This window comes from Mercenaria mercenaria, chromosome 14 (assembly GCF_021730395.1).
Source record: "Mercenaria mercenaria strain notata chromosome 14, MADL_Memer_1, whole genome shotgun sequence".
Taxonomy (NCBI): Eukaryota; Metazoa; Mollusca; class Bivalvia; order Venerida; family Veneridae; genus Mercenaria; species Mercenaria mercenaria.
This window is the reverse complement of record NC_069374.1, coordinates 24931313-24956806: the sequence shown is the minus strand read 5'-3', so window position 1 is coordinate 24956806 and position 25494 is coordinate 24931313. Positions and strand designations below refer to the sequence as shown.

The window sequence follows — 25494 nt, the reverse complement described above, 5'->3', positions numbered from 1 at the left end:
TTTGATAATCCAGTATACGGTTTTCGCAGATATGCCTCTGGAAAAAGAATGGCCGTCCTGACTCCAATATCTTATACAAAGTATATTGGGGTAAAACAGTTTTTCTTCAGCAGTAATAGATATGTTCCCGGAAACATACCTAACAGGGTGTGATTCCAAATTTGCATTTTGCACCCAATACTGCCATACTTCCTACCTTGAGGCATAATAAATTATTATTTTTGGGCAATAATAATGCTTCTCCGGCATAATTTTTGTCATTAAGAAACAAAAGTAGCATTTGTGAAGCTACATAAAATGTATTACACTTGAACTCATGGTCTCCTTTTTTTAATTTTCAGAATCTGAAAATAAATATTCATGGCAAACAAAAAACAACACAGTATATTTAACCATGGTTTATTCTCGAAAGAAACAACCACATATACAATTACAACCACGTAAAAGATCTCGAGTGTGAGAGAAAAGTTGTAGTCAAAGCGGCATGTGCAAACTGTTGGGGGTAACATAACTGCTAGTTTAGTCCATGAAAAGATTCTCAATATATCTCACCATGATCATAGTTACAGACTTAAGACAAAAAAGTTTTTTGTGCGAACATGTCTTTTTCTGATCAAAATGTTCATGAAGTCAGACGAAAAACTAATCTTAATTTTGCACTAACACATTTTAATTTTCAAGTATGTATGCCAATATATACTGAGAACGTTTCATGTCATCAATAATGACAATATTCTATAAAACGTTCAATATCATATAAGTACAAAAAAACTAACGAACTTAATTAAGAACTTAAGTTAGTAGTATTGTTGACATTTTCTATTTACGATACTACAGTTATTATCATACATGCACATTCTCAAACAAGGCAAGATCATACATATAATTTCTATAAATATCAAAGCTATAAAATAGACTGATAGAAAAAATCCTTCGGGTTTGGTCAAATAAATTCCTAACACAGTGTAAAATCAAAATAAGAACAATCCCTAAAAAGGAACTAAATCAATCACTTTCTTTTAAAATGAATAAAAGTAATATCTAAAATTGAATTCATCTTTATGACAAACTAGATCTATGTGTGTCCATAGGACATTGGTGCCCCCTCTACCTGAACATGGTTTCACGACTCTAGGTGGAATATTTTAAAGATTTATGCAACACAACTCTTAAGCACTTTGTGTGCTTTTTTTTTTACTAAGTCAAGGACCATAAAACTGGTTTGACCGAGTGAAATCCCGCACAGAACACCCGGCCCCAATTTCATGACAAGAGGACCATGATGGTCCTGAATCGCTCACCTCTTCCCACATGACCCAGTTTTGAGTATGACTCCCTTTTTTCTATTATTTGACATAGTGACCTAGTTTTTGGGCTCATGTGACCCAGTTTTGAACTTGACCTAGATATTATCAAGATAAAAATTCTGACCAATTTTCATGAAGATCCATTGAAAAATATGGTCTCTAGAGAGGTCACAAGGTTTTTCTATTATTTGACCTATTGACCTAGTTTTTTAAGGCTCGTGACCCAGTTTCAAACCTGACCTAGATATCATCAAGGTGAACATTCTGACCAATTTTCATGCAGATCCATTCAAGGGTATGGCCTCTAGAGAGGTCACAAGGTTTTTCTATTTCAAGACCTACTGACCTAGTTTTTGATCGCAGTTGACCCAGTTTCAAACTTGACCTAGATATCATCAAGATAAACATTCAGACCAATTTTCATACAGATCCCATGAAAAATATGGCCTCTAGAGAGGTCACAACATTTTTTCATTATTTGACCTACTGACCTACTTTTTGATGGCACGTGACCCACTTTCGAACTTGACCTAGATATCATCAAGATTAACATTCAGACCAATTTTCATACAGTTCCCATGAAAAATATGGCCTCTAGAGAGGTCACAAGGTTTTTCTATTATTTGACCTACTGACCTAGTTTTTGATGGCACGTGACCCACTTTCAAACTTGACCTAGATATCATCAAGATGAACATTCTGACCAATTTTCATGAAGGTCTCATGAAATATATGGCCTCTAGAGAGGTCACAAGGTTTTTCTATTTTAGACCTACTGACCTAGTTTTTGATCGCACGTGACCCAGTTTCGAATCTGAACTAGATATCATCAAGATGAACATTCAGACCAACTTTCATACAGATCCCATGAAAAATACGGCCTTTAGAGAGGTCACAAGGTTTTTCTATTATTTGACCTACTGACCTAGTTTTTGAAGGCACATGACCCAGTTTCGAACTTGACCTAGATATCATCAAGGTGAACGTTCTGACCAATTTTCATGAAGATCTTGTGAAATATATGGCCTCTAGAGAGGTCACAAGATTTTTCTATTTTTAGACCTACTGACCTAGTTTTTGACCGCACGTGACCCAGTTTCAAACTTGACCTAGATATCATCAAGGTGAACATTCTGACCAATTTTCATGAAGATCTTGTGAAATATATGGCCTCTAGAGAGGTCACAAGGTTTTTTCTATTTTTAGACCTACTGACCTAGTTTTTGATGGCACATGACCCAGTTTCGAACTTGACCTAGATATCATCAAGATGAACATTCTGACCAACTTTCATAAAGATCCCATGAAAAATGTGACCTCTAGAGTGGTCACAAGCAAAAGTTTACGGACGGACGGACGCACGGACGGACGGACGACGGACACCGCACGATCACAAAAGCTCACCTTGTCACTTTGTGACAGGTGAGCTAAAAAAACTTAAGTAATTACTTAGTTAAGTCTGTCATTTAAAAATTGTGCTATCGCTTAAGTTATTGTTATTTAATGCTGTTTTTCTTTTCTGTAATAATGTTTTTATAGATAAATTAAATTATACTATGGTTAGTAGTATTTGTCTGCAATACTTATTTCGGTCATGTAAATATGATATTTTTTATTTAAGCACGATATAATGAACTTCATACATGGGACACAATAACTTTTATACAGTTTATGCATATTTTTGGAACCAGTACAATGTAAGTAAGTTCATCACAGTGAATAAATGCGTGAAGTTTCAATCCATTCCTACATGTGGTTAATGCGACACCAGCTTACACACAAAAACTTAACCAAATCCGGATGTTGTCGAATAGGTCTGGCTGTGTGAAATTCAAATAAAACACCAGATGCACTTCACATGCTGATTAACAATTCTGTGGGGTCTGATGACTCTAGCTGAAATACTTTTTTGAGATATGCACAACGCAAATTCATACGGACTGACTGACAGACTGACAGACATGAGCAACTCAAGTGCCACCCCTACCCAAAATTTTATGCGGGCACAAAAACTCTTCGTAAAGTAAAGTTATTTCTGAAATAACACTGTAATCTTTTGAGACAAAAATATCTTTAACAATAGCAGGTAAAGTATTGTGAATCAGACAGTATCAGAACATGGACTGAAATATCTAAACAAAATGTGTCTTTTTTTTCTGTCTCGACATGCACAGCAAATTTGTGCTTGATAACAGTTTGCACAGAAGCATCACTATACTTCGACAACAACACGTAAGAGGAACCAAGGCAGTGAATATTTCAGCATTTCTTGTAACCTTAACTAGGAAACATTTCATACAGAAGTTAAAATAAAGCTGAAACTTTGCAGTGATAAGGAAATTGTCAAGGCTAAGCCTTGGATCCATATACACCAACTTCATGGAATTTATTTATGAAAATTAAAACTTAGAAGTGCCAAATATCCCTTTTTTTTCTATTAAAAGTTTGAACAATACAATATAGAAAATTGCTAAAAAAAATTCAGATCTTTGTAATATGTTTATGTAATCAGCCAGTAAAATGGCACTGTATTCCTTTAAAGCCCCATCAAGTCTTGACTTAACATGACAGAAACAGAAAAGAAAATTTAGCTTTTTGAATTCTTAAGCCCAAGTTTCCTACTCAAAACACTGATAAAATAGGCTCCGAAAAAATGTTTAATATGATAATTGATTTGGCGATAAAGACAAGGTAGATCAATCAGTCTCAGCTTTATACAAGAATTCTGGGTAAAGGGAAAATCATGAATCAAGTATTATAATAAACACAATCAATTTCTGCGCAAATCATTCCAGCAAAATGCATTACAATATATCTATATAATAATTGATCTACAACATCTAGTACAATACCACATGTAAAAGCTAGTTAAAAATGTGATAATAAATTATTCTTTTTAACACATATTTCATCATATGTACCAATCACTATAATAGTATATACAATTACTCCAGCATTACAAAACACTCTTTTCTTGTACTCTAAAAAGAATTCTTTCTGAGATATATCCATCAAGAAAAAAAAGGAACTAAAGTAAAGAGAAAAATATTGAAGTTTGAACCACTGCTAAAAAATAAAATTCTCACTCCTGAATTTTGAAATCTTAAAATGATGCACCAGTAGGTATAGATACCTTATATGTAACAAAACTCTTTTTCACCCATCCATTATTTTCTGGAGATACAAACATCAATGATATATATATGCCCCATGTAGGCTGGGTAAACTGAAAAAGCTCAATTTGAGTAGAGGGGTAGGGGACAGAAAGCATTCTTCAGTTTTTGACTAAAGGACACCCTGAATGAATACTTCCAATTTTGGCATTGAAAAATGAAAAATTATATCCATTCTTAAATGTGTCACTAAGCAACCAAAAAGTGTGTATATCACCCTGCCTTTCTATCTTATGCATTTGGCAATACATGCGGGGTTTTTGCAAGTATTTTGGGATAATGGACCATAAATTAAATGGCTTTAGTAATTTCAGCAGCATTTTGCTCAAAATCATCCACCATATATCACTACTAAGTACTTTTACAATCATTTGCATTCAGTTTTTTTGATTATCTTTGTTATCAATTTTGCAATAACCTTTGCAGAGAATGAACACTATAATAACGATTGACTTTTTGACCACATTCTTATTGAGACAACTGAGAATTTCTGTGGGAAAGGTTCTTATCTCCATGGAGTATGACCCAATTAACAGCTACAGAACGAGCCGGATTTCTGAACAACACTCAATTGGCTTTAATTACCCATCTTATAACAAGATGAAATAAAATATGACCAAATAACATTGCCAGCAGTATCTGATATGCCTTGTTTAGCATTAATCATGCTATCTGTTCCTTTGCTGAATCTGGATTTAGATGAAAATCATTGATGAAAGCATTGGTGAGGTTTTACTTTTCTGTTTTACAATTTAAATCAGGGCTTACCTCCCTGAATTTATCATAAACTGTCTAGAAAGTTTTTCTTACAAATAATATCATATTTGTCAAGCATGAGTGGGCAATTTGAAAATACCTTGCTATTAATGGAATTCAGTTATATACAATTGTATGTCAAATCATATTAGCACAATCAATGCATATAAAAATGCCCACAGAAAAAAACTTTACCACATTAAACAATTTGACTACTAACAGTAAATTGTCAGACTAGTAATTTTATCTATGTACAATTTATTGAAGTGATTTAATTGTTGCCTCGGAATTAACTATATCCAAACCTTACATGGCCCTGTGTAGCACAGTTCATTTTATACAAAATACAGGGCTATACAAGAAGGCCATAATGGCCCTATATCGCTCACCTGGCTCAAATGGGTACATGCTGCTAATAGTCAAGTTGGTGGTTTTAACATCTGATATACGAGAGGCTAATGTTCATGATTTCATGCATTCTAACATATAACAGTATGCAAAAGATAATCATATTTGCAATATCAAAGTTTTTCCTACATTCAGAGTAAAACAAGTGACCTCCATGGATGGGGCCACATTTGATCCCAGGGGCATGAATTGAAAGAATTTGCTAAAGGAGCACAACACAAAACTACATGTGAAATATCTAAGCACAGGGCATTACCATTCAAAAGTACTTCCTATACAAGTCTATATAAAACAAGATAACCCCAGGGCAGGACATATTTTGATCCAAGGGGTTTGATTTGATCAAGTTTGATAGAGGACTACTACACTATGCCACCAGCCAAATATCTAAGCTCAGAGCATTATGGTTTTAGAAAAAAAGATTTTTAATGCCCTTCACATTAAAGTTTATGTAAACAAATGAAACCAATGTAAGGGCCAATTTTGACCCCACGGGAATGATTTGAACAAACTTCGTAGAGTACCATTACAAAATGCTACATATCAGATATCTCGGTTCCGGGCTTCCATGGCAACTAGAGTTCTACATGGAATAAAATTCTGTGAAGGTCATCCAAGGAACATCCCAGCAAAGTCTCATCAATGCCACCAAATGGTTTCAGAGGAGAGGTAGTTTGAAGAAGTGTGACTGAACAAAGGAAGCAGAGTGATCACAACAGCTCACCGTGAAGCACTTTGTGCTCAGGTGAGATAAAACTAGACAGCAGAATTACAAGTATGATAGACACTAGTTATGTAACAAACACACATCCAAGCATGCTCACACATGCACATTTATCAAGTATATCAAAGCTTGAATTCACAGAACTCGTAAAAAAGGAAACTCATTCAATATACGACACCTGCAAACATCTTTCATCTGATTTTATTACAGTATGCTTAACTTTTGCATAAAATTTGCTATGTTCTTTAAAAACACTAGCTTACCAGTGGAAAGAAACAAAAGTTTTGTTTTAATTGGGTTAAGTGTAATGTAGGACAATGCTGTTTATTTCTCTACTTCTTTTTAATACCTAAAAGGAAGGCTAGAGACACTGAGATTTAAAGATATGTAAGATGTAAAAAAAAATTGTAATACTAAGGGTTAGCATGAACCTGCCTGAAAAATTTAACAGAGTTGCTCACAACACGTACAAAGGTAAATCTGTATGTTTTAAACTTCAAATCTAGTTTAAACAAGAACATTTTGAATGTGAAAAGCTTAACTGTGAAAACTTGCGGAGTTTTGAAAAAGTTTATTAAAACAAAGAATGACATGCTGCACATGTCTATCCCTACTGATTTGGGTTTTACGGTGCACCAACACAGTACAGGTTATATGGCGCCAAAACTTTTGGTTTCACAATTCATTTACATCAAAACTTTTAAAACTTGCTGGAATCACAGAGATACAGCAAAACCAAGTGTTCAGACTCTGTAAGCTGCCTCTTACAATCATGCAAGGGTAAGACAGTGATCCTTTCATACACAAATTGTCCCAGGACCACATAGGGCTCATCTCTACTGACTCAAGAAACATGAGCAATAGAAAACAATTATTTCATGTTTATATCCTTAAAATGTAAATAAGCGGACAATTACACTGGTTAAGCAATTAATAAATAATCAAATGAAAAATATTTGCAAAGTCTATTTATAATTCAAAATTGGAAATTCCTAACTTGTTACTTTCATTACATGTTGCAGCAAGATTCCTAAATTCAGCACTTTCAATTTATAGTAAGTAAGAAAGAACTTTAATTCTAGAGGCTACACATTGGGTTTTCCCATATACCATGTGGGCCTTAATATAAAGTATCATTATTTGAATTAAATGCAAACAGTTCTAAATCCTGTCCAGAACTTTTCTCAGACATCTTTATTGCACTAAATGAAAGTGAAACATGAACAAGTATATAATCCTCTATGATGCCCTTGAAATATCTAGCTTTTATTGTCTGGCTACATCTATTGTAACATATGAAGCTAGAGAAAATGTTTTAATACTCTTTAATTTCAGTGGCAAAGCTACAATGAGGCTTAAAGTGGCAACTGACTGTAGATATTTTACCAAACAATGAGACAATCTGAACAATTATTTCATCATATCCCTGCAGCCCGAAGAATTTCTGCTATCGCGTTTTAAGCTTCTGTCCATGAATATTGGTGCATTTGTCTCACCAAAGTCGAAATGACAAGTTTGTTTCTGCGTAAGATCAAAACATCTACACCAGGTAGATGCAACATTTTTTATGAGTAGTATAGTCAAGTGAAAATGTAAGATATAGTATTCACGATTCAAGGATATCATAACCTTTCAAGTTAAACAGTTTTAACCAAATCTTGCAGTTCAAAACCTGTAAAAAATATATATCTATACCAGATATATTTCACCATTTTATTATTGACTGAAAACAACATATAATACAAACTTAACTTTTAGTGGGTAAAATCGCAAGTTAGGAATTTCCAAATTAATTCAATATAAAGCACCTATCTCTTCAGTCTTAGACTCTTACACTCATATAAATATTGCACAAAGAATATCTCTAGGTTCAAACACAATAGACATTTTATATACACAAGTTTTAAGCAATTAAGGAAATGCTATTTAATGTCCGCACATCATACACTTAAAGTGAATTCTATATATTGAGCCGTGCCATGGGAAAACCAACATAGTGGGTTTGCGACCAGCATGGATCCAGACCAGCCTGCGCATCCGCGCAGTCTGGTCAGGATCCATGCTGTTCGCTAACGGTTTCTCTAATTGCAATAGGCTTTGAAAGCGAACAGCATGGATCCTGACCAGACTGCGTGGATGCGCAGGCTTGTCTGGATCCATGCTGGTCACAAAGCCACTATGTTGGTTTTGTCACGGCGCGGCTCATATATATAAACAAATATACAGCAACAGCACAAGACTGGTTTCGGCATTATTGATAAAAAGTGATGATAGATCTATGTTTAAATGTATGACAGTCTTCAAGCAAGATTTAAGGCCAACAGTATACTTTTCCATTATCTTAGAACAAGATGTAAAATATGTATTACACAAAAATGCCGATGAATTAAAACGGAGGTCACAAGTTGTATGCTATTACTTATTTAGACCATCTAATGAAAGACAATGTTTTTCTCACTCATATAAAAATGCATGCATCTTTAGACAAAAGCATCTGTTTTAATTTTTGAGAACATTTCACAATCTAATGATTGAACTGTAAAAATGATCAAATCTGATCATCACTACATCTTCTAACTTTTCGGTACAAAAAGTATACTCAGCTCTGCTATTTATCATTTATATACCTAATAATTTACTAAATTGTATCTTTGCTATAGAAATACTTGAATTCCATACAAATGAACGAGGCTAAAGACAAAAACTGAACCAAGATAGAACAAGAATAGTGAAACACAGTCATTGTCACTGAATAGTCGCTTTAATCATTACAAATTACGCATTTTTTTCAACAAGCCAGTCTACACACTAATTCTTTAAACTTTTCATTGTGTCTGGAAAAAGTAGACTTGGCTTTTAATTATCATAGCATACATATTACATATTCAGTCAGCTTAGTCCCACAAATTATTTTCTTATTATATAACCTGAAGAATTTACAGGACTATTTCTGATATAAAGTCAGAATTCCTGACTGTCTAAAATTCCACAAGTTTCAAAAGTTGCAAACGTTAGCTCAGTTAAAACAATTTTTTGTCAAACGTACAGACAAAATGTCCGTATTAAGTAACTGTATAAAAATGTTCTAAAATATTCGAAATCAAACAAAAAGTGTACAGATCAACTGCAACTTACAAAAGATTTTTTTCCATCCTAATAAAAACTATGATAAAAATTCATTGTTATAAAATATAAATAGGACCTGAATTACTTAACAAGAGAGCCATGATGGCCCTAGATCAATCACCTGAGTGAACAATTTTGGTAGAGGGTCACCCATGGAAAATGTATGTGATAATATTTTGAAAATGGGCCAGTGTTTTCTAAAACATTTTTTTCAAAGTGTCCATTATATGCATATAGGAAATACTGTATACATATATGTATAAGAGACTACCATCTCTTGTGGCCATGTGTTTTACAAACTGGAATACTTTGAACAAACTTGGTACAGGGTCACCAAAGAAACATTTCTGTGATATCAGTTAAAGTAGATTTCATAGAGACAAACATTATGACCATATTTGATCAATGTTGGCAAAAAGCCGGTCAATATGAGTATTGACCGGGCCGGCGGTCAATACTGGTTAAAACCGGTCAATACTGGTCAATACCGGTCAATACTGGTCGATTCAGTACTTTGGTCACTCTTGGGTGGTCAATACTGGTTTATTCAACACTTTTACATAATGCACATTCACAGATTGGCACAGGCTGAAATAATAGAGTCAAAAAGAATGCTTTATAAAAATAATAAAGCAATTTGAATAATATAAAATTTTGTTCATTAAAAAGTATAGTGGTCAATACTGGTCGATTCAGTTTTGGTCTGTGGCAATGTGTCCTGGTCAGGCTCAGTTTTGAACAATATACTTAGAGTGGACAGTGGTCAATACTAGTTTATTCAATGCTTTTATCTTCTTACAGTAGCCTTTATTTTAAATTAATTAAAGATTTTATTAATATAAATTACACTCATTGAAACGGACAGTACTGGTCAATTCAAATTTTGGTCCTACTCAATATCCCTGATTAATACATATAGTGGTCAATATTGGTTAGTTGAATACTTTGATTGCATGACTTATTTAATTTTTACCATGTTCAAGCATCTCAATAATACAGTGGGATTATTGATCTTGACAACTATTTAGTGACTAGATAGACAGGTCTGCAACATCTATTGTATATTGTAAGACATGTTGTCAATTAGGCAATGTGACAATTGCTATCAAAACACAATTAAACCACTTCCATGAAAGGGTCCAGGTGTTTTGCAGCAGTTTTTCATTAAATTATGTATACCAATATAAAAAATCATTAGATTTATCACTTATGAATCAAACACTTACTGCTACAGTTTATGAATTACTTTTTACAAATGAAGTTCAGCAAAACTATATATCTTTGTAATCTAATCTAACAGAAAATGTTTAATAACCAGTATCAATCAGTATTGACCAATCAACCACTTCTGACCAATTTGGGAGTATTGATTTGGTTGCTTTAACTAACTACTAATGCCTGCATTTACAATAATCAAGCCCCAGATGTTCTTAAAGAGTCATTATTTAATTGATCATAAACTTTGCAAAATATCTTAACAGTCAGTATTGACTAACTGACCAGTATTGACCAATCGACCAGTATTGACCGGTATTGACCACTTCAGGGAGTATTGACCGGGGCGGTTTTAACCGGTTAAAACCGCTGGTTAAAACCGGGGGTGGTTTTAACCGCCCAACATTGTATTTGATGTAAATCAGGCAGATCATTAACCAAGTTCTTTTTCAATGATTTTACCTCTTTTTTGTTCAAAGTGACCAAGTTATATAATTATCCTATAGTGTAAACAGGTAAACATTCTGACCAAGTATCATGAAGATCAAGTGGAAAATGTGGCCTCTATAGAGTGTTAAAAAGGTTTGTCTTAAGATTTTAACTAGTGACCTAGTTTGTAATGCAAGGCATTCACTTTTCAACTTGACATTGATATCGCTGAGACAAACATTCTAACCAGTATTTATAAAGGTCAAATGGAAAATGTGACCTCTACACTGTAAACAAGGTTTCTCGACGATTTGACCTAGTGACCTAGTTTAAGATCTCTGATTTATAACCATCTTTTGAGCCGGACTTTAATTTCATAGAGACAAACATTCATCAAAGTTTTATGAAGATCAAGAAGAAAATGTGCCCCCTTGAATTTCAACCAGATTTTCTAGGATTTGACCTAGTGACCTAGTTTTAGACCTCAGGTAACCCAGTTTTAAATCTGACCTACAATTCAAACATTCTGACAATTATGTATGAAGGTCAAATGGAAAATGTGGTCTCTCAAGTGTTAATGCGGCTTTTCTATGATTTGACCTCATGACCTAGTTTTTTTTCCTCGCGTAAACCAGATTTGAAACTGACATAGATTTTATAGAGACAAACATTCTTACAAAAATTTATGAGAATGAAATAGAAAATGTGGCCTCTAAAGTGTTAACAATGCTTTTATATGATTTGACCCAGTGACCTATGTTTTGAACCAAACTGACCCAGTAACAAATATTTCAGAGACTATATTCAGGGTAACATTCTGACCAAGTTTTGTTAAGGTTGTGACCTCTATACATGTTAACAGTCAAACTGCTGATGACAGACAACGCACAATGACGAACACATGGTGATCACAATAGCTTACCTTGTGCACTTTGTGCTCAGGTGAGCTAAAATCAAACCCTGCATTATGAAAGTCTATATAAGAGTATAAAAGATTTTAAAATTGAGACTATCAACGGTTTCAACTGACAACAAACTTTAAAACCTGTGTTCTTACTATAAAACCATAAATAGGCTCCTATTACTTCACTTAATAACAAAATGTATATAAAACAAAATTAGAAGTTTCAGTACCAAATCACACAATACAGTTTCAGGGAGATAAATTCACTGTTAGTCTGCAGGCAATTTCTGTCTAGGGAAGATTTATGATGTACAAACTTCGTAATTACAGACTGCAAGGTCAAATCGTTTACAGTAAATATTTTCTGCTAATAAGTACCATAAAAGCTTGAACTATTCTGAACCACCACAAAATTAACTGTAGACATAAACAGTTATTTCCAGTAGGTGAAAGTAAATCTGGTTTGAACAGAAAAAATTTCTTTCTTACATAAAAGCCTCAGGGCTTTTTCAGCGTGTCCCACGGGGCCGAAATTCGGCCCCATTCCCAACGGCAAATATGCATATTTTTTCCCAATAGCTGTTCAAAAATTGCAAATCAAAGCAAAAAAAAAAAAAATTTTTTTTTTTTTTTTTTTAAAGACCTATTTTGTTGCAAATTATAGTGGTGCAACCATTGTATTGTAGATTTTATTGAATTTTCAGCCTGAATTTGAATATAAAGCAGTTTCCTTTTATGAATATTAGCAGTAGAAATCACAGAAATATACGCAAGGAAAAAAAAAAGACTGATTTTCATGGAAATACTTTCCTAATTTGGATACATATATTTCCCAATATGACAGTATTCGCGAGTCGAAAATTCCCAAAAAGCACAGGGGCCTTTTTCCCAAAATGGCCAGAAAAAGCCCTGAGCCTGATCATTTTGAATACAAAATCTAATTTTCTTTCTTACATAAAAGCATGATCATTTTGAATACAAAATCTAATTTTCTTTCTTACATAAAAGCATGATCATTTTGAATACAAAATCTATAGATACAAGGTAACAAATTAACACGTTTTTGTCTGACCTTCACCTTGTATCAACTGACATTCTAGATGGGATGAACTCGTTATTAACATTCTTTTATCTTGACATTTTCTCTTTTATTTCTGCAACTGCTTTCTTCATTCTATTCTATACCTTTTTTTTACACAATCTTGACCTCTTATTCACTTCTGACATTTGATTTAACCATGATTTAACATCCATATATGAGAATATGATAACAAGGTGTATCATTTTTTATATTGTTTTCTTGAAATTTGATCAATCTTAATTAAGGAACAGGTTAAATTTCAAACATCTTATTCTATGAGCTACACTAAATCAATGAGGTTTCAGATTCTAACAGCAACTTTTTCACATGTACTGGTATGCAATTATTTTATGTAGTCTGCAGATAATTTCAAATAGTTTAATAATGGTAATTATCTCCCTTTGACATTAGATGCGAAGAAAATTTTCGGCAAAAGTATATCCTTACTTTCTGACTGGAATTTCTAACATGTAAAACATTACTAAATTCGGATACATTGTAAAAACATTTAAAAAAAAAAAAAAACTCTTTAAGAACTTTTCTGTAAATTAGTTAAGTAATAAAACATTCAAAAATCTGTCTACTGTACAAAATAAAATTCTAACACTTTCGGCCTCTAATAGAAGAAAAAGTACTCCGTAAAGATAGTCTGTCGGAGTCACCTTAAAAATGAAGTTTCAATTAAAAGTGCACGTCTGAGCAGTTTAAAGTTACTAAAGACAAAAATATAGCATATAGAAAAGTAAAATACTCGTAAAAATCTCGTCATAATTGGTCAAAACTGGCTTTTTTCTCTTTTATGCAATATCATAAAATTTTATGTAAAGTTCTCAGACTGGCTGAACTTTAGATGAAATACAGAAACTGTGTATCATTCTGTTCTTCAGTACCAACCAACCATCTTTCAGATACAAAATGTAACTGTCTGAGTCACACCTTTTGTTACGTAATTTGATCTTAATTTAAATTTCTAATGAATTCTTTCCTTGTTTTTGGTAAAATCCTCAATAAAAATTATTGCAAACTTTTATAGAATGTCAGGTGTAAAGTATCTCATTAAAAAATTTAACGATAAACAACAAGAAAAATTCATGGAAAAAAATGTTGTCAGTTACAAAACATGTGAATCAAGCAGTAACGTATAAAACTATGATGCGAAGGCGTATTGTATCACTGGGCGGGATGAAGACTGTTCCTATATAGACTTGATGAAGGATGATCACACACTCCGAGGCGCAATGATTCACTAGGATTGATATAACAGGTAATTTTTTACTGAAGTTGGCAATGGTAAACGATGAATTTCCTGGAGACGATTCTTACCAAGATGCTGACGTATAACACGACGGCAAATATCTGTCAGAGGTAGAGGTTCAGCTGAAACAAAAAAAGTTAAACTGTGTAATAACAATGTCTCTTTCTTTCCTTTGTTTTATCATTTTTAAACACTAATTATTAAGTTTGTTTGTCACATCTTAATTACATTTTAATTTTACTGATTGTTCAATTATGTACAGTAGTCAGATGTTGTAATCATGAAACTGTGTTGGAAAATGGATGAAACTGACAATTCTGTCTTCATTCAATCGGCACTGAAAACATCTGTCCAGCTGAGATTCAAACCTTCCTATTAGCAGCACTGTGCTCTACCTAACCAGACATGCTATACCATCATGATTTTTTAAAGCAGTGCTAGCCCTGGCCATCATAAATTAATAGCCACATTTTTTTCCGGGAAAAAATTAATAGACTAACTTGGCACGAGCGTAATTCGCATGCTCTTTCGCATTTCAATGAAGCTAGGCTAAGATTCTCCCTCAGCTAATATAAGGGAGAAGTGACAAGATTTTAGGGAAAATGTAAAATAGTTTAATGCCATGACATGCAAGTTGAAAAAGGAACTAAATATGCTTAATATAATGTTACTATTTTTATTATTTCCTGTCTTTGTTTAAGTCTATTGATTTAAAGTAAATAACAAATTCACTCAAAATGTCAGTGGTTCTGTTTTTCTTATCCTTGTTAACCTTGTGAATTTAATGTGATTAAACTGCAAATTAAAGTGTGTTTTTTTTCAATCTTGCAATGATTGCCCAAACCAAGAACACCCTTTGAATACAAATACAATTTAAAAAAGTTAATTCCATATCAGCAAAAAGAAATCAACTCCCAGTGCTATAATGCACTCAAAGTCACAGTCACTTTAAATAACAGGTGTTATGCTGGTTCTGAACTAAATTAAACATGTCAATAGCAGTGACATCACTATGACATCACATGGAATACCCGTCTTCTTTGATCTGCTGGTGTCTTCTTTGATCTGTTGATGTGGGCACACATTAAAAGAAACAGTTGTCAAACAGGTTAAACCCAGTTTCTGATGGCAGGTGTCAAAAATTTGGGCAAATTTAAGTTACATTATTTAAGCCACAGGAAGTGTCAGTGATAATATTATGTTTCTAAAGTCTTGGTTTTGAAAAATACAAGTAAAATTAAGTGGATTTAAGGAAATTACTGAGCCAGTCAAGGTAAGATCTTTCTTAAGGTCAAAAAAGAATGTGTAAGCTAAAATCCCTACTGTTAATTTGTGCTTGCCCGTGGAAAAACGGAATGCAAAAACGCACTTGTCCGCCGTCTGAAAGTCTCGAGTCGGACATAGGAATTCCACATCTGAAGGAATTATGTTTAATTAATTTGTTTGTTTGGTAATTAATAGCGATTAAATGATCAAGGATAAAGTGATGATAATTGTTGCTTTAAACTTCCATACATGCAGATCAATTTGTGAAGTATACCTCGTTGGCGATAAACAAATGTGTCACCGTTTAGAAGGGGTAATTATGCCTCTGGGCAAATACACTTCCTGCTACCGACTTCGCACGTTTTTGTCGATAAAACTACGTATGTTCCAACAGTTTACGGACATTTTTTTGCAATATTTTTTTGTAGCATTTTTATAAATTAATCGCCATTTTCTATCGCCAAAAATTGCGTTTTAATCGACACTTTAATAAAATAATCGCCATTTGGCGATAATGTCGATTGGCAGCGCGAGCGCTGTTTTAAAGGGAAGTTATTTTTCAGTCAGTTAACCTGATAAATGTTACACGATTTCTCTCAACTTAAAACTTGTTCACCACTAATATATGTGTCCATAGGACAAAGATGCCGCAGCCCCCACTTCTTGTCACTCACTCACTGTACACAAAATGCACATGGTTTGATGACTCTTAAGAGAAATATTCTCAAGATATATGCAACACAAACTTTTAAGCACTTTACGTGTATTTTTCACTAAGCCAAGGACAATAACTCTGGTCTAGCTGTGTGAAAACACACAAATTCACATGGACAGGTGAATGGACAAGGGCAATTCTAAATGCCCCAATCCCCTCCCCACCCCGAGCTGACACATGAAAGTGTTTCCAAAGAACAGACCAACAAATTAAGTGGCCAACAATGTGATAACTATAAATGCCTCCCTTTGGGGACAAGACAACTGAAATTAACACCATGGAAGTTTTGCGACTTCAACAGATTATACCAACCATCATCTTAACAACTGGCGTCTTTTTTTTTATTCTAACCAATTCCTTCATTTTCTCCAGTTCCTCAATAATTATTATGCAATGAAGCACAATACATTGTACATGTATCTTAACTGTTATATTGAAATCATATCCTGTTGTTTGTTGGTTGTGAAATCTGTAGACACCTTGTGAAATTGTGAAGGAAAACAATTAACTTATGATGCCACCTGGCAAGCTTAACACTTGTGTAACAATATTTCCAATGTACACAGCTTATAACATACTGCTTATATAAATGTCTTTGCAGAGTACATGTACCGGTGCATAAATTTGTACTTTTACAAGTCTCCTAAAGAGAAGGTGGGACTAATTAACTTGAATTTAATATAAAATTTTAAGTAAAATGAAATATCTAAAAGTAATCAAGCTGAAGGACGGTTTTTCTGTATTTCCAAACAAATACCTACGAATAAATGGTAGCTTATATTTAGAAATAAATGATAACAAATTACATAAATACTTACGATCAAGACCCCCTATATATCTCATGGTGATTTCACAATGTCCCCATACTGCACTAACTATAGGGTAGAGCTTTTTGCCTTTCATTCCTCTAAATGCCACACCTAAGTATTGTCCATCTACAACAAAACTCAATGTACCTTCATCCATATCTAATACAACAAGAAAACTGTCTGGTACTACAAAGTTCTCATCAGAGTTCAGTAATGTTGGGTATGTGACACCCGGAAAGTTTTTTACATCATGGTACAATTTGTTTCGCCCAAGATCCCACCCCCATGAATCACTATTACTGCCGACTAGAGATTGATATCCAACACAATGTAAGGGAGCGTCTATTGTCGCTACACCAACCACCGCATGTGTGCCACGTTGCCGTGTACTCCAGTTTATTTCCCACACATGTAATCCACGTGTGTAACCTACTTTACCCCTTATACAGTCAGTACTTTGAGCTACAGGATGTCTGTGAAATGTCATTTTATCGTCGTCTTTCACAAATATATTTAACGATCTATCATCCGCATTCCATCCGTGTTCACTTTGTTGTTCTTTTGAAACTGGTGGCATGTCTAGCAACATATCTAGTCTCGCTGGTTTTTGGTAATCTGGATTGTATGCTATTTCACGATTGATCCCTTTACAATGACTCGGTTCTCTTGAGGTGACGGTCTTAATTCCACCTGATACTTTTTGCCCCATGTTCATTCTCTGAATCTCACACAATGAACTGGGCAATATAAACCAAATAAACTAGGGATGTGCGCAACACTGTGTTATCTCCCCTAGACAAATCTCTTCACTGTACCTCACCTCTCTAGACTGTATTCCCCTCACCACTCCACAGCAGAATCTGCAAAAATAAAACAAAGTTTTAAAACAAAATCTGGAAGAAAAGTCTGCAAAACTGTGTCATAAAAAAAAGAAAGGAACTTTATTTATTTATTTTGTTGGGTTTTATGTCGCACCAACACAATTTTGTCATACGGCAGCTTTCAAACTTTTGATGGTGGAGAAAGACACCAGGTGCCCCTTCTTGAATTGTTTCAGAAATTGATGAGCAACAGGGCAGAACCATAAACCTTGCATTTATAAGCATGCATGATGGCTATCTCACATGAAAGGATCTTACACCCCAAAACAGGCGACAGGTAATTAATGCCAAGACAGTGACTTAAACTTGGTCACAGATACCCCAAAAAGGAACGTTTGGTATTAACTGCAAAATTAAATTTATATTTCAAGGCAGCAAGATATAAAACGATGTAACAAAACCTCTGAATTAGCACTCCAACTAGAAACTAATAGAAAGACAGACAGGACCAGTTTCCAGACAAGGAAGAAATTCTAGGTAATACAAAGTCCCCTACTGGAAAGTGACTAATTACCTCAACTGCCGCATATATAGGATATTAGTTTGTTTCAGTGTTTGCTATTGAAATATCTTTCATGACTAAACACCAAATGCAGTATTTTCACGAGTGACATAGCCAGACAAGAAAATGTAAGATATGGTGTTCATGAGTGAAAGAGAATTTGATCTTAATTTTATATGTAAAACAAACAAGCTTTTTCTTTCATGTTTTGACTAAACTTACCCATTTTACAGTTTCTTACTTACCACTGAAAATATATTTGATCTTTTTCACCAGTGTGAAAATATCAGATACATTTCACTCAATTATTTCCATAATTCATTGAAAAACGTGTAATAAAATCTACAGATTTGATATCTGTCAATGATCATCATCAACAAATTGTCAAATTGAACAAGCGTTTTAAGTTTCAATCCATTCCCGTTAGTGGGTACTGAGATACCTGCTTACAAACAAGAACTTAACGAACTGACAAATGAAATGGACAAGCGCTATAGCTCTATGTATCAGAGGAGCTAAAAATCAATGTTGACTTTTGACCTCCAAGTGTGACCTTGACCACTACTGCGCTAGGGATCTGGATGTAACAGGGCTTAAGCTAGGCTTCGATTTTGGGGAGGTCACTTCTCCCTCTGTTAAGATTAGCAAGAAGTGGAGAGGTTTTAGAGAAAAGTTGAGAGATTCTGCGGGAGAAGTGGAGAGATTTTAGTGCCGCGGCATGCAAGTCAAAAAAGTAACTACAATGTATATTTATATTATAATACATATTTATAACTCTTTTCATAAAATTGTTCGTCTTTGTTTAAGTCTGTTTATTTAAATTAAATAACAATTTAAACAAATTCACTGAAAATATTTGTGAATCTGTTTTTCTTATCTTGTGAATTTAATGTGACTGAATTGTTATTCAAAGCAATTTTAAAAGTTAAAGTATACAAAATGTATATTCAAGTCTTGCCTTATCAGTGCATAAACAAAAGAAACTGTAATTGTTAATTTATGCAATTTACAGACAAGAGCTGGACAATATGTAAGAAAAGAGTTATAGTTCAGACTTTCAAATACAAAAAGGCCATAATTTTGACAAAATGCAGGTTAGAGTTATGGTTCTTGACAAAAATTGTCCCCTAATGATGATAAACAAGAGTGCAAAGTTTCAAAGCTGTAGCTCTTATACCGTAGATACCCGTGTATAATGCGCACCCGTGTATAATGCGCACCCCCGATCTTAGTCCAAAATCCTGGAAAAAAAAAATAAATAAAAAAAAATTTGGTCAATTTTGAGGTGGATGGAAAACGAAAGTAGAGTTTACATCGACACCGGTAATAAATTTTATCTCCACGGCGGAAAGCAGCATCAGTCTCACGGTACTATCGATTTTTGTTTTCTCGAAAATAAAACCAGTAAATTATTGTTATATTTGTTGTTTTACCTTTTTTAATTCACTATTTTGAATAAATAAATAGCAGCTGATTCAATATTTCGGAATGGTATCTTTCAAAATGACATGAGCTTCTCAATTTAAACTGATAACAAGAGGTGTGATAGTCTTTTTGTCACGATCATAAAGCCAGTAATTACCGGCAATCAACGTGTCACCTCGTGTCAATTATGTTGTTCACAGTTTGATCTCGGTTAAAGATAATTCTCGATCTTTAATTAGTAACATAATTTTTGTGATTTATAAACATTTCTTTCGTCAAAATACTTTTAAATTTATATGAAATTAATTTTGTTTGAAAGAAAAATAAACAATTCGATCTTTTATGGAACGTAACGGCAATCTTAGATTTTAGCGGAGACAGTAAGCGCGGGGAGTAGTTTCCCTTTACCAAAATGGCGAACATCGGTAACAAACTTGTTTTGAAGTTGGAAAATTGTCTATACCTGTGTATTATGCGCACCCACGATTTGGGGGTGGTCCCGGGGGTCAAAAAACTGCGCATTATACATGGGTATCTACGGTAGTTTTAGAGAAAAGGTGACCTTAACTATAATTTTAACCAATAAACTCAAATTTTCTAAATACAAAAAGGGCCATTATTGTGACAAAATGCATATCAGAGTTATGGTTCTTGGCCTTCATAGACCAAACTTTCAAAGCTGTAGCTCTTACAGTGTTTGAGAAAAGGTGGACCTAAACAGCAATCAACTGACGACAATACCTTGTAGATTTTTTTCAAAAATCAGATGAGCTAAAAAGTTAATTTCATATTATATAACTGGCTAAGATAAAAATGAAATCAAGCTTCGAGCGCTAACTGCACTAAAGTTAAATCACGAAAACCAAAAAATGCTTTTGACAGACACTGGCCCTGAATGAAATACCTTTCAACAGCAATGACATCATGTAAAAGTAGAGCTGTCACAGGAGTGACAAATAATACCCTTCAAGTTCAATACGGCCTTATCACAAAAGTAAGCCAATGTCAAAAGAAAGTTCTACTGTTCTGTGTCAATGTGACCTAATGACCATTGACCTACTGACCGCAGGGCTCCTGATAAGATGCGTATTAGCGTAAATAACGCTTTGAAATAATGCATATAGTAATCATATACGCATGCCTTATATTTTTAGCGTATAAAAACGTATATGAAATTACAGACAAGCACACAATGACTTTACTCGCTTAAACAAAATCTGAATCATCTGGATGCTTAACTGACATTGAACGTACACACGCATTGAGAATGGTACTCTATAAACCTATGTTAAACTAAATACACCCAATGTGTGTGTAGATCAAATAGTTAGGAATTATATTGATGGTAAGCCAGTGTATTTCAAAGCGGTATGTGTTGATTTAAAATATCAATTTCCAGTGCGGAATGAACTTAATGGTTCAGTAAAACAACAAAATGTCTCTTTCTTAGAAGGTAAAATGTGAACAAATGCTCTACGCATTCTTTTAACCAACAACACATGATCCAAAAAACATCGTTAAGGGTATATTGAATAACCTATTGGATTCGGTAGCAATGTGAAGCCAAAGCAAGCAAAGGGAGGAAAAGAAGAAGCAAAAACTTGAATGCTGAATTGAAACTGAATTGCAAACAAATTCATGGGTTTTAGCACTGTTTTGCCCAGTAAATATGTCAAAAAAATGAGTTCTGTTTTTTGCGGGATTTAGCAGAAGTTTAAAGGCAGGAGGGCATAATTTAAAGAACAACGTGGCGGCCGTTAAAAAGGCCAGGGTGCCCCATTGCGCCACTCTTGACATAACACTATTACTTGTTTTAACAAACAAAAGAACGAAGAGCTAAAGCATCATCTCCAGTTCCCTTGTATCTCAATATGTCTCGAATCAATCTGCACCTTTCTGATAACTACTAGTAACCCATCACTAATAATTTGTTAACAAATGTTCGTGACTATAAAGAAATTTGTGCCAAGTTGTGGAACAGCCAAACAAATAATCTAGCTCTGTTCTTGGTAGTATACTCTTCTTGAATCCTGAAAACTCTCCTCAGATATTAATTAGTAATATAAATAGTAGGCAAAATTCATCTAAAATATGTCATACCTTTCATATCCAGCACATGGTAAGATAAGAATGATTGTACTGATATAATGAATCATTCATAGGATGAAATTTTCAGATTTTATTCACACAAATCAGTACACTGTCTGTTAATTTCTTCTTCATAATAAACAAGTAAACCTTAATGTTAAGTAAGAATTTCATTCAAAATAACGCTAGCACTATTCTCTATTAAATGAAGCCATGTTTGTCCGAAATCTTAACAAATCCCTTTGTTTTTCATTGTGTACATGACAACTTCCGGTTGGCATCTGGATATGGAAAAATGACAAGTATTTTCCTAGTGAAAATTGTCACAATATCATACAACATTTACTTACCTAAATATTTTTTTTCAATACTTCAGATATTCTTCTTGATACCTAACTTCAGCTTTTTTCCTGAAATACATCTTTCTAACATAAAATCACTTTGTTTTCAAGAAATTATGTCCCCACCACACGCAGACAAAACCAATATGGCGTCCATGTAAGCGATCGATACTTTCCGTACTACATCGTTTATTTCCGTGATCCTCCGTAAATGCGAAAAGAGACAGGTGGTGTGAGCTTAATCCCCGATATGTGGCTAGTTTCTTTGTCACCTTTGTTTTGGCCATATTCAACAAAGGACAACTAACTCATATACTGATAATAGTTATTTAATAATATTTAGGGTGTATAGATAATTACCTCAACGTAGATACAGTTGTCTGTACGTAAATCCAGTGCAGAGTGGGTCAATAGATCTACATTTTATATGCTGTACTGTATACACACCCTATAAACGACTGTATTGCCCCGCTTCCTCTTGCGAGTGATGAAAACAATAAAGCTACGGCTAAGAGGTGAAAAACAGCATTTTAAAGTAACTGATTTGCTTTGAAGGTATGTATTTTTATATTTCATTGGAAGCTGAACATGAGTTTTTGCTGTATATAATGTGTTAGTCTCATTACAGGTAGAATTATAGCATAAAACTCTATTGATCACTGATTGTGTCCATAATTTGTACATTGTCCATGTCAAAAGTACATATTTTCTTGCTTGAAGAGTGACCTACATGTCAGTTACACTGTTTCATGGATAAAGAAACAATACTTGTTTGGTAAAATAAAATAAAAGCATTGCAAATATCTCTAATTTGTTTATAACCGTCAATGAAAGAAGAATCGATGTGATCACCTGACTGTATGCGTACTTGCTTTATTACTGTACAAGTGCTTGCGAGTTTCAAAAAAAGAACTGAATTTCTGTTTGCGAGTGACTTTTGTATAAAGTATCGTCGTTTCCTAAGCTCCTGTAGTATTTATTCATAATTATAACCCGCCAACAACGTTTGAAGGAGGGTGGTATATATGAGTGACCATGCGGTCTGTCTGTTTGGTCTCTTTGTATATGTGTCATCATAAATTTGGTCGTGCATTTAATTCAATACTATTACACCTACCTTTCTCAAAACAAAAATCGGCAATATGCATTTAATGTCCGTTTTATTCATATCCCTTTCTTTTTAAAGTGACATTAAAGGTGAAACAGGGTGTGTTTTTCGTGTCCGTGCCATAACTTATATGCATTACGTGATTCTGAAATAACTTGGCACACATGTTCACCATCATGAGACCATCATGAGACGATGTGTCGCATACAAGACTATATTTTATGGAATTTCAACCCATTGAATTAATAATCTTTGAAAATAAGAAATTGGGTGATTTATAGTGAAATGGTACTAGATTTTGTGGATCACGTTCTTGACAGCGTCGCAAAGTAAACAGGTCTCCTTTAGTTTTGTCTTTGTATTTGCCATAAACACACGGCATTTAACATGAAACTTCTTATGTTACTGAAAGAAAATCGCAGAATGAAATAAGTTAAAATTTTACCAGAAGAAGTGTCATTAGAGGAAAAATGAAGGTTTATTAGGTCACCTGAGCACGAAGTGCTCAAGTTGAACTTTTGTGATCCACCCTGTGTCCGTCTTCCGTTGTCATCGTTCGTCGTCAACAATTTGACTGTTGACCGTAGAGGTCACACATTTGGTCAAATCTCAATGAAACTTGGTCAGAATGTTGCTCTGAATAGAATCGTGTACGAGTTCGATATTGGGTCATCTGGGTTCAAAACTAGGTCACCAGATCATAGCAAAGGAAAATGTTGTTAACAGTCTACAGTTCACAATTTAGCCCAATCTTAATGATTCTTGGTCAGCATATTACTCTCAATAAAATCGTGGACGACTTCGATTTTGGGTCATCTGGGTTTAAAAAACTAGGTCATCAGGTCAAATCAAAGGAAAAGCTTATTAACACTCTAGAGGCCACATTTTGAGTATATATTAATGAAAATTGTTTCACAATCTTAATTTTGATGATATTTAAGTCGTGTTCAAATCAGGGTTAGATGGGTTACAAAACTTAGTCATCAGGTCAAATATAAGGAAAAGCTTGTTAACACTCTAGAGGCCACATCGATGACCATAACGTAATTAAGCTTTGTCAGAGTATCAATCTTGATAATCTACAGGTGACATATAAATCTGGGTCAGGTAGGGTGAAAGACTAGGTCATCAGATAAAATTAAAGGACAAGCTTGTTATTTCAACATAGGCCATAATTTTGACCATATTTCTATGAAACTTGGTCAGACTGTTAATCTTCAAGATGTTTAGGCTAATATCAAATCTTGGTTAAGTGGGGTCAAAAACTAGGTAACCGAGGCTGACATCAAAGGAAAATTTTATTAACACTCTAGAGGCCACATTTATGAATCTTGGTCAGGAAGTTAATCTTGATGAACTTCAGGTCAGCTTCAAATCTGGGTCATGCGGGGCTTAAAACTATGTCACCATGTGAAATCAAAGTAAAATCTAGTTAACATTCTACAGGCAACATTTGTGGCAGATCTTAATGAAACTTGGTCAGAATGTTAATATTGAACATTTTGAGGATAAGTTAGAATCTGGGTCATGGGGTTCAAAAAATATGTCATCAGGTGTAATCAAAGGAAAAGCTTGTTAAAACATTACAGGTGGTCACAATTTTGGCCCAAACGTATTGAAACTTGGTCAGAATGTTACTTCAATAAAATGTTGGATAAGTTTGATATTGGGTCATCTAAGGTCAAAAAGTATGTCACTAGGTCACCTGGTCAAATCAAAGAAAAGCCTGTTCAGACTGTGGAAGCCACATTCATGGCAATATTTGTATGATATTTCTTCCAAATGTTTGTCTTTATGTCGTGTAGGTCAAGTTAGAATCAGGATCATGTGGGATCCAAAAATAGGTCACCAGGTAAATACATGAAGTTACTATATTCATGATTTTTTCTTCATGAAACTTAGTCAGATTGTTATTCATAATAATGTTGAGGTCAAGTTTAAATCTGGGTGATGAGGGGTCAAAAACTAGGTCAATTGGTCA

General features: G+C 34.1%; 1 protein-coding gene across 1 annotated transcript; it reads right to left on the bottom strand.

Annotated features, from left to right (window-relative positions):
- Window positions 1-385: 385 nt before the first annotated feature.
- On the bottom strand, window positions 386-22561 carry LOC123526594 (SPRY domain-containing SOCS box protein 1-like). Its single transcript, XM_045305835.2, has 3 exons — window positions 22415-22561; window positions 17178-18028; window positions 386-14500 (listed from the first exon to the last, which is right to left on the bottom strand). Exons 2-3 carry the CDS (start codon window positions 17881-17883, stop codon window positions 14370-14372), a joined length of 837 nt encoding a protein of 278 aa, XP_045161770.1. The 5' UTR covers window positions 17884-18028; window positions 22415-22561; the 3' UTR covers window positions 386-14369.
- Between the last annotated feature and the right edge of the window lie 2933 nt (window positions 22562-25494).

Bases quoted from the DNA above. Each gene is read 5' to 3' on its own strand.
- LOC123526594 (XM_045305835.2), bottom strand. From the start codon at position 17,883: ATGAACATGGGGCAAAAAGTATCAGGTGGAATTAAGACCGTCACCTCA. The intron at 14,501-17,177 runs GTAAGTATTTAT...TTTTTGTTTCAG, and splicing joins ATATATAGGGGGTCTTGATC to CTGAACCTCTACCTCTGACA.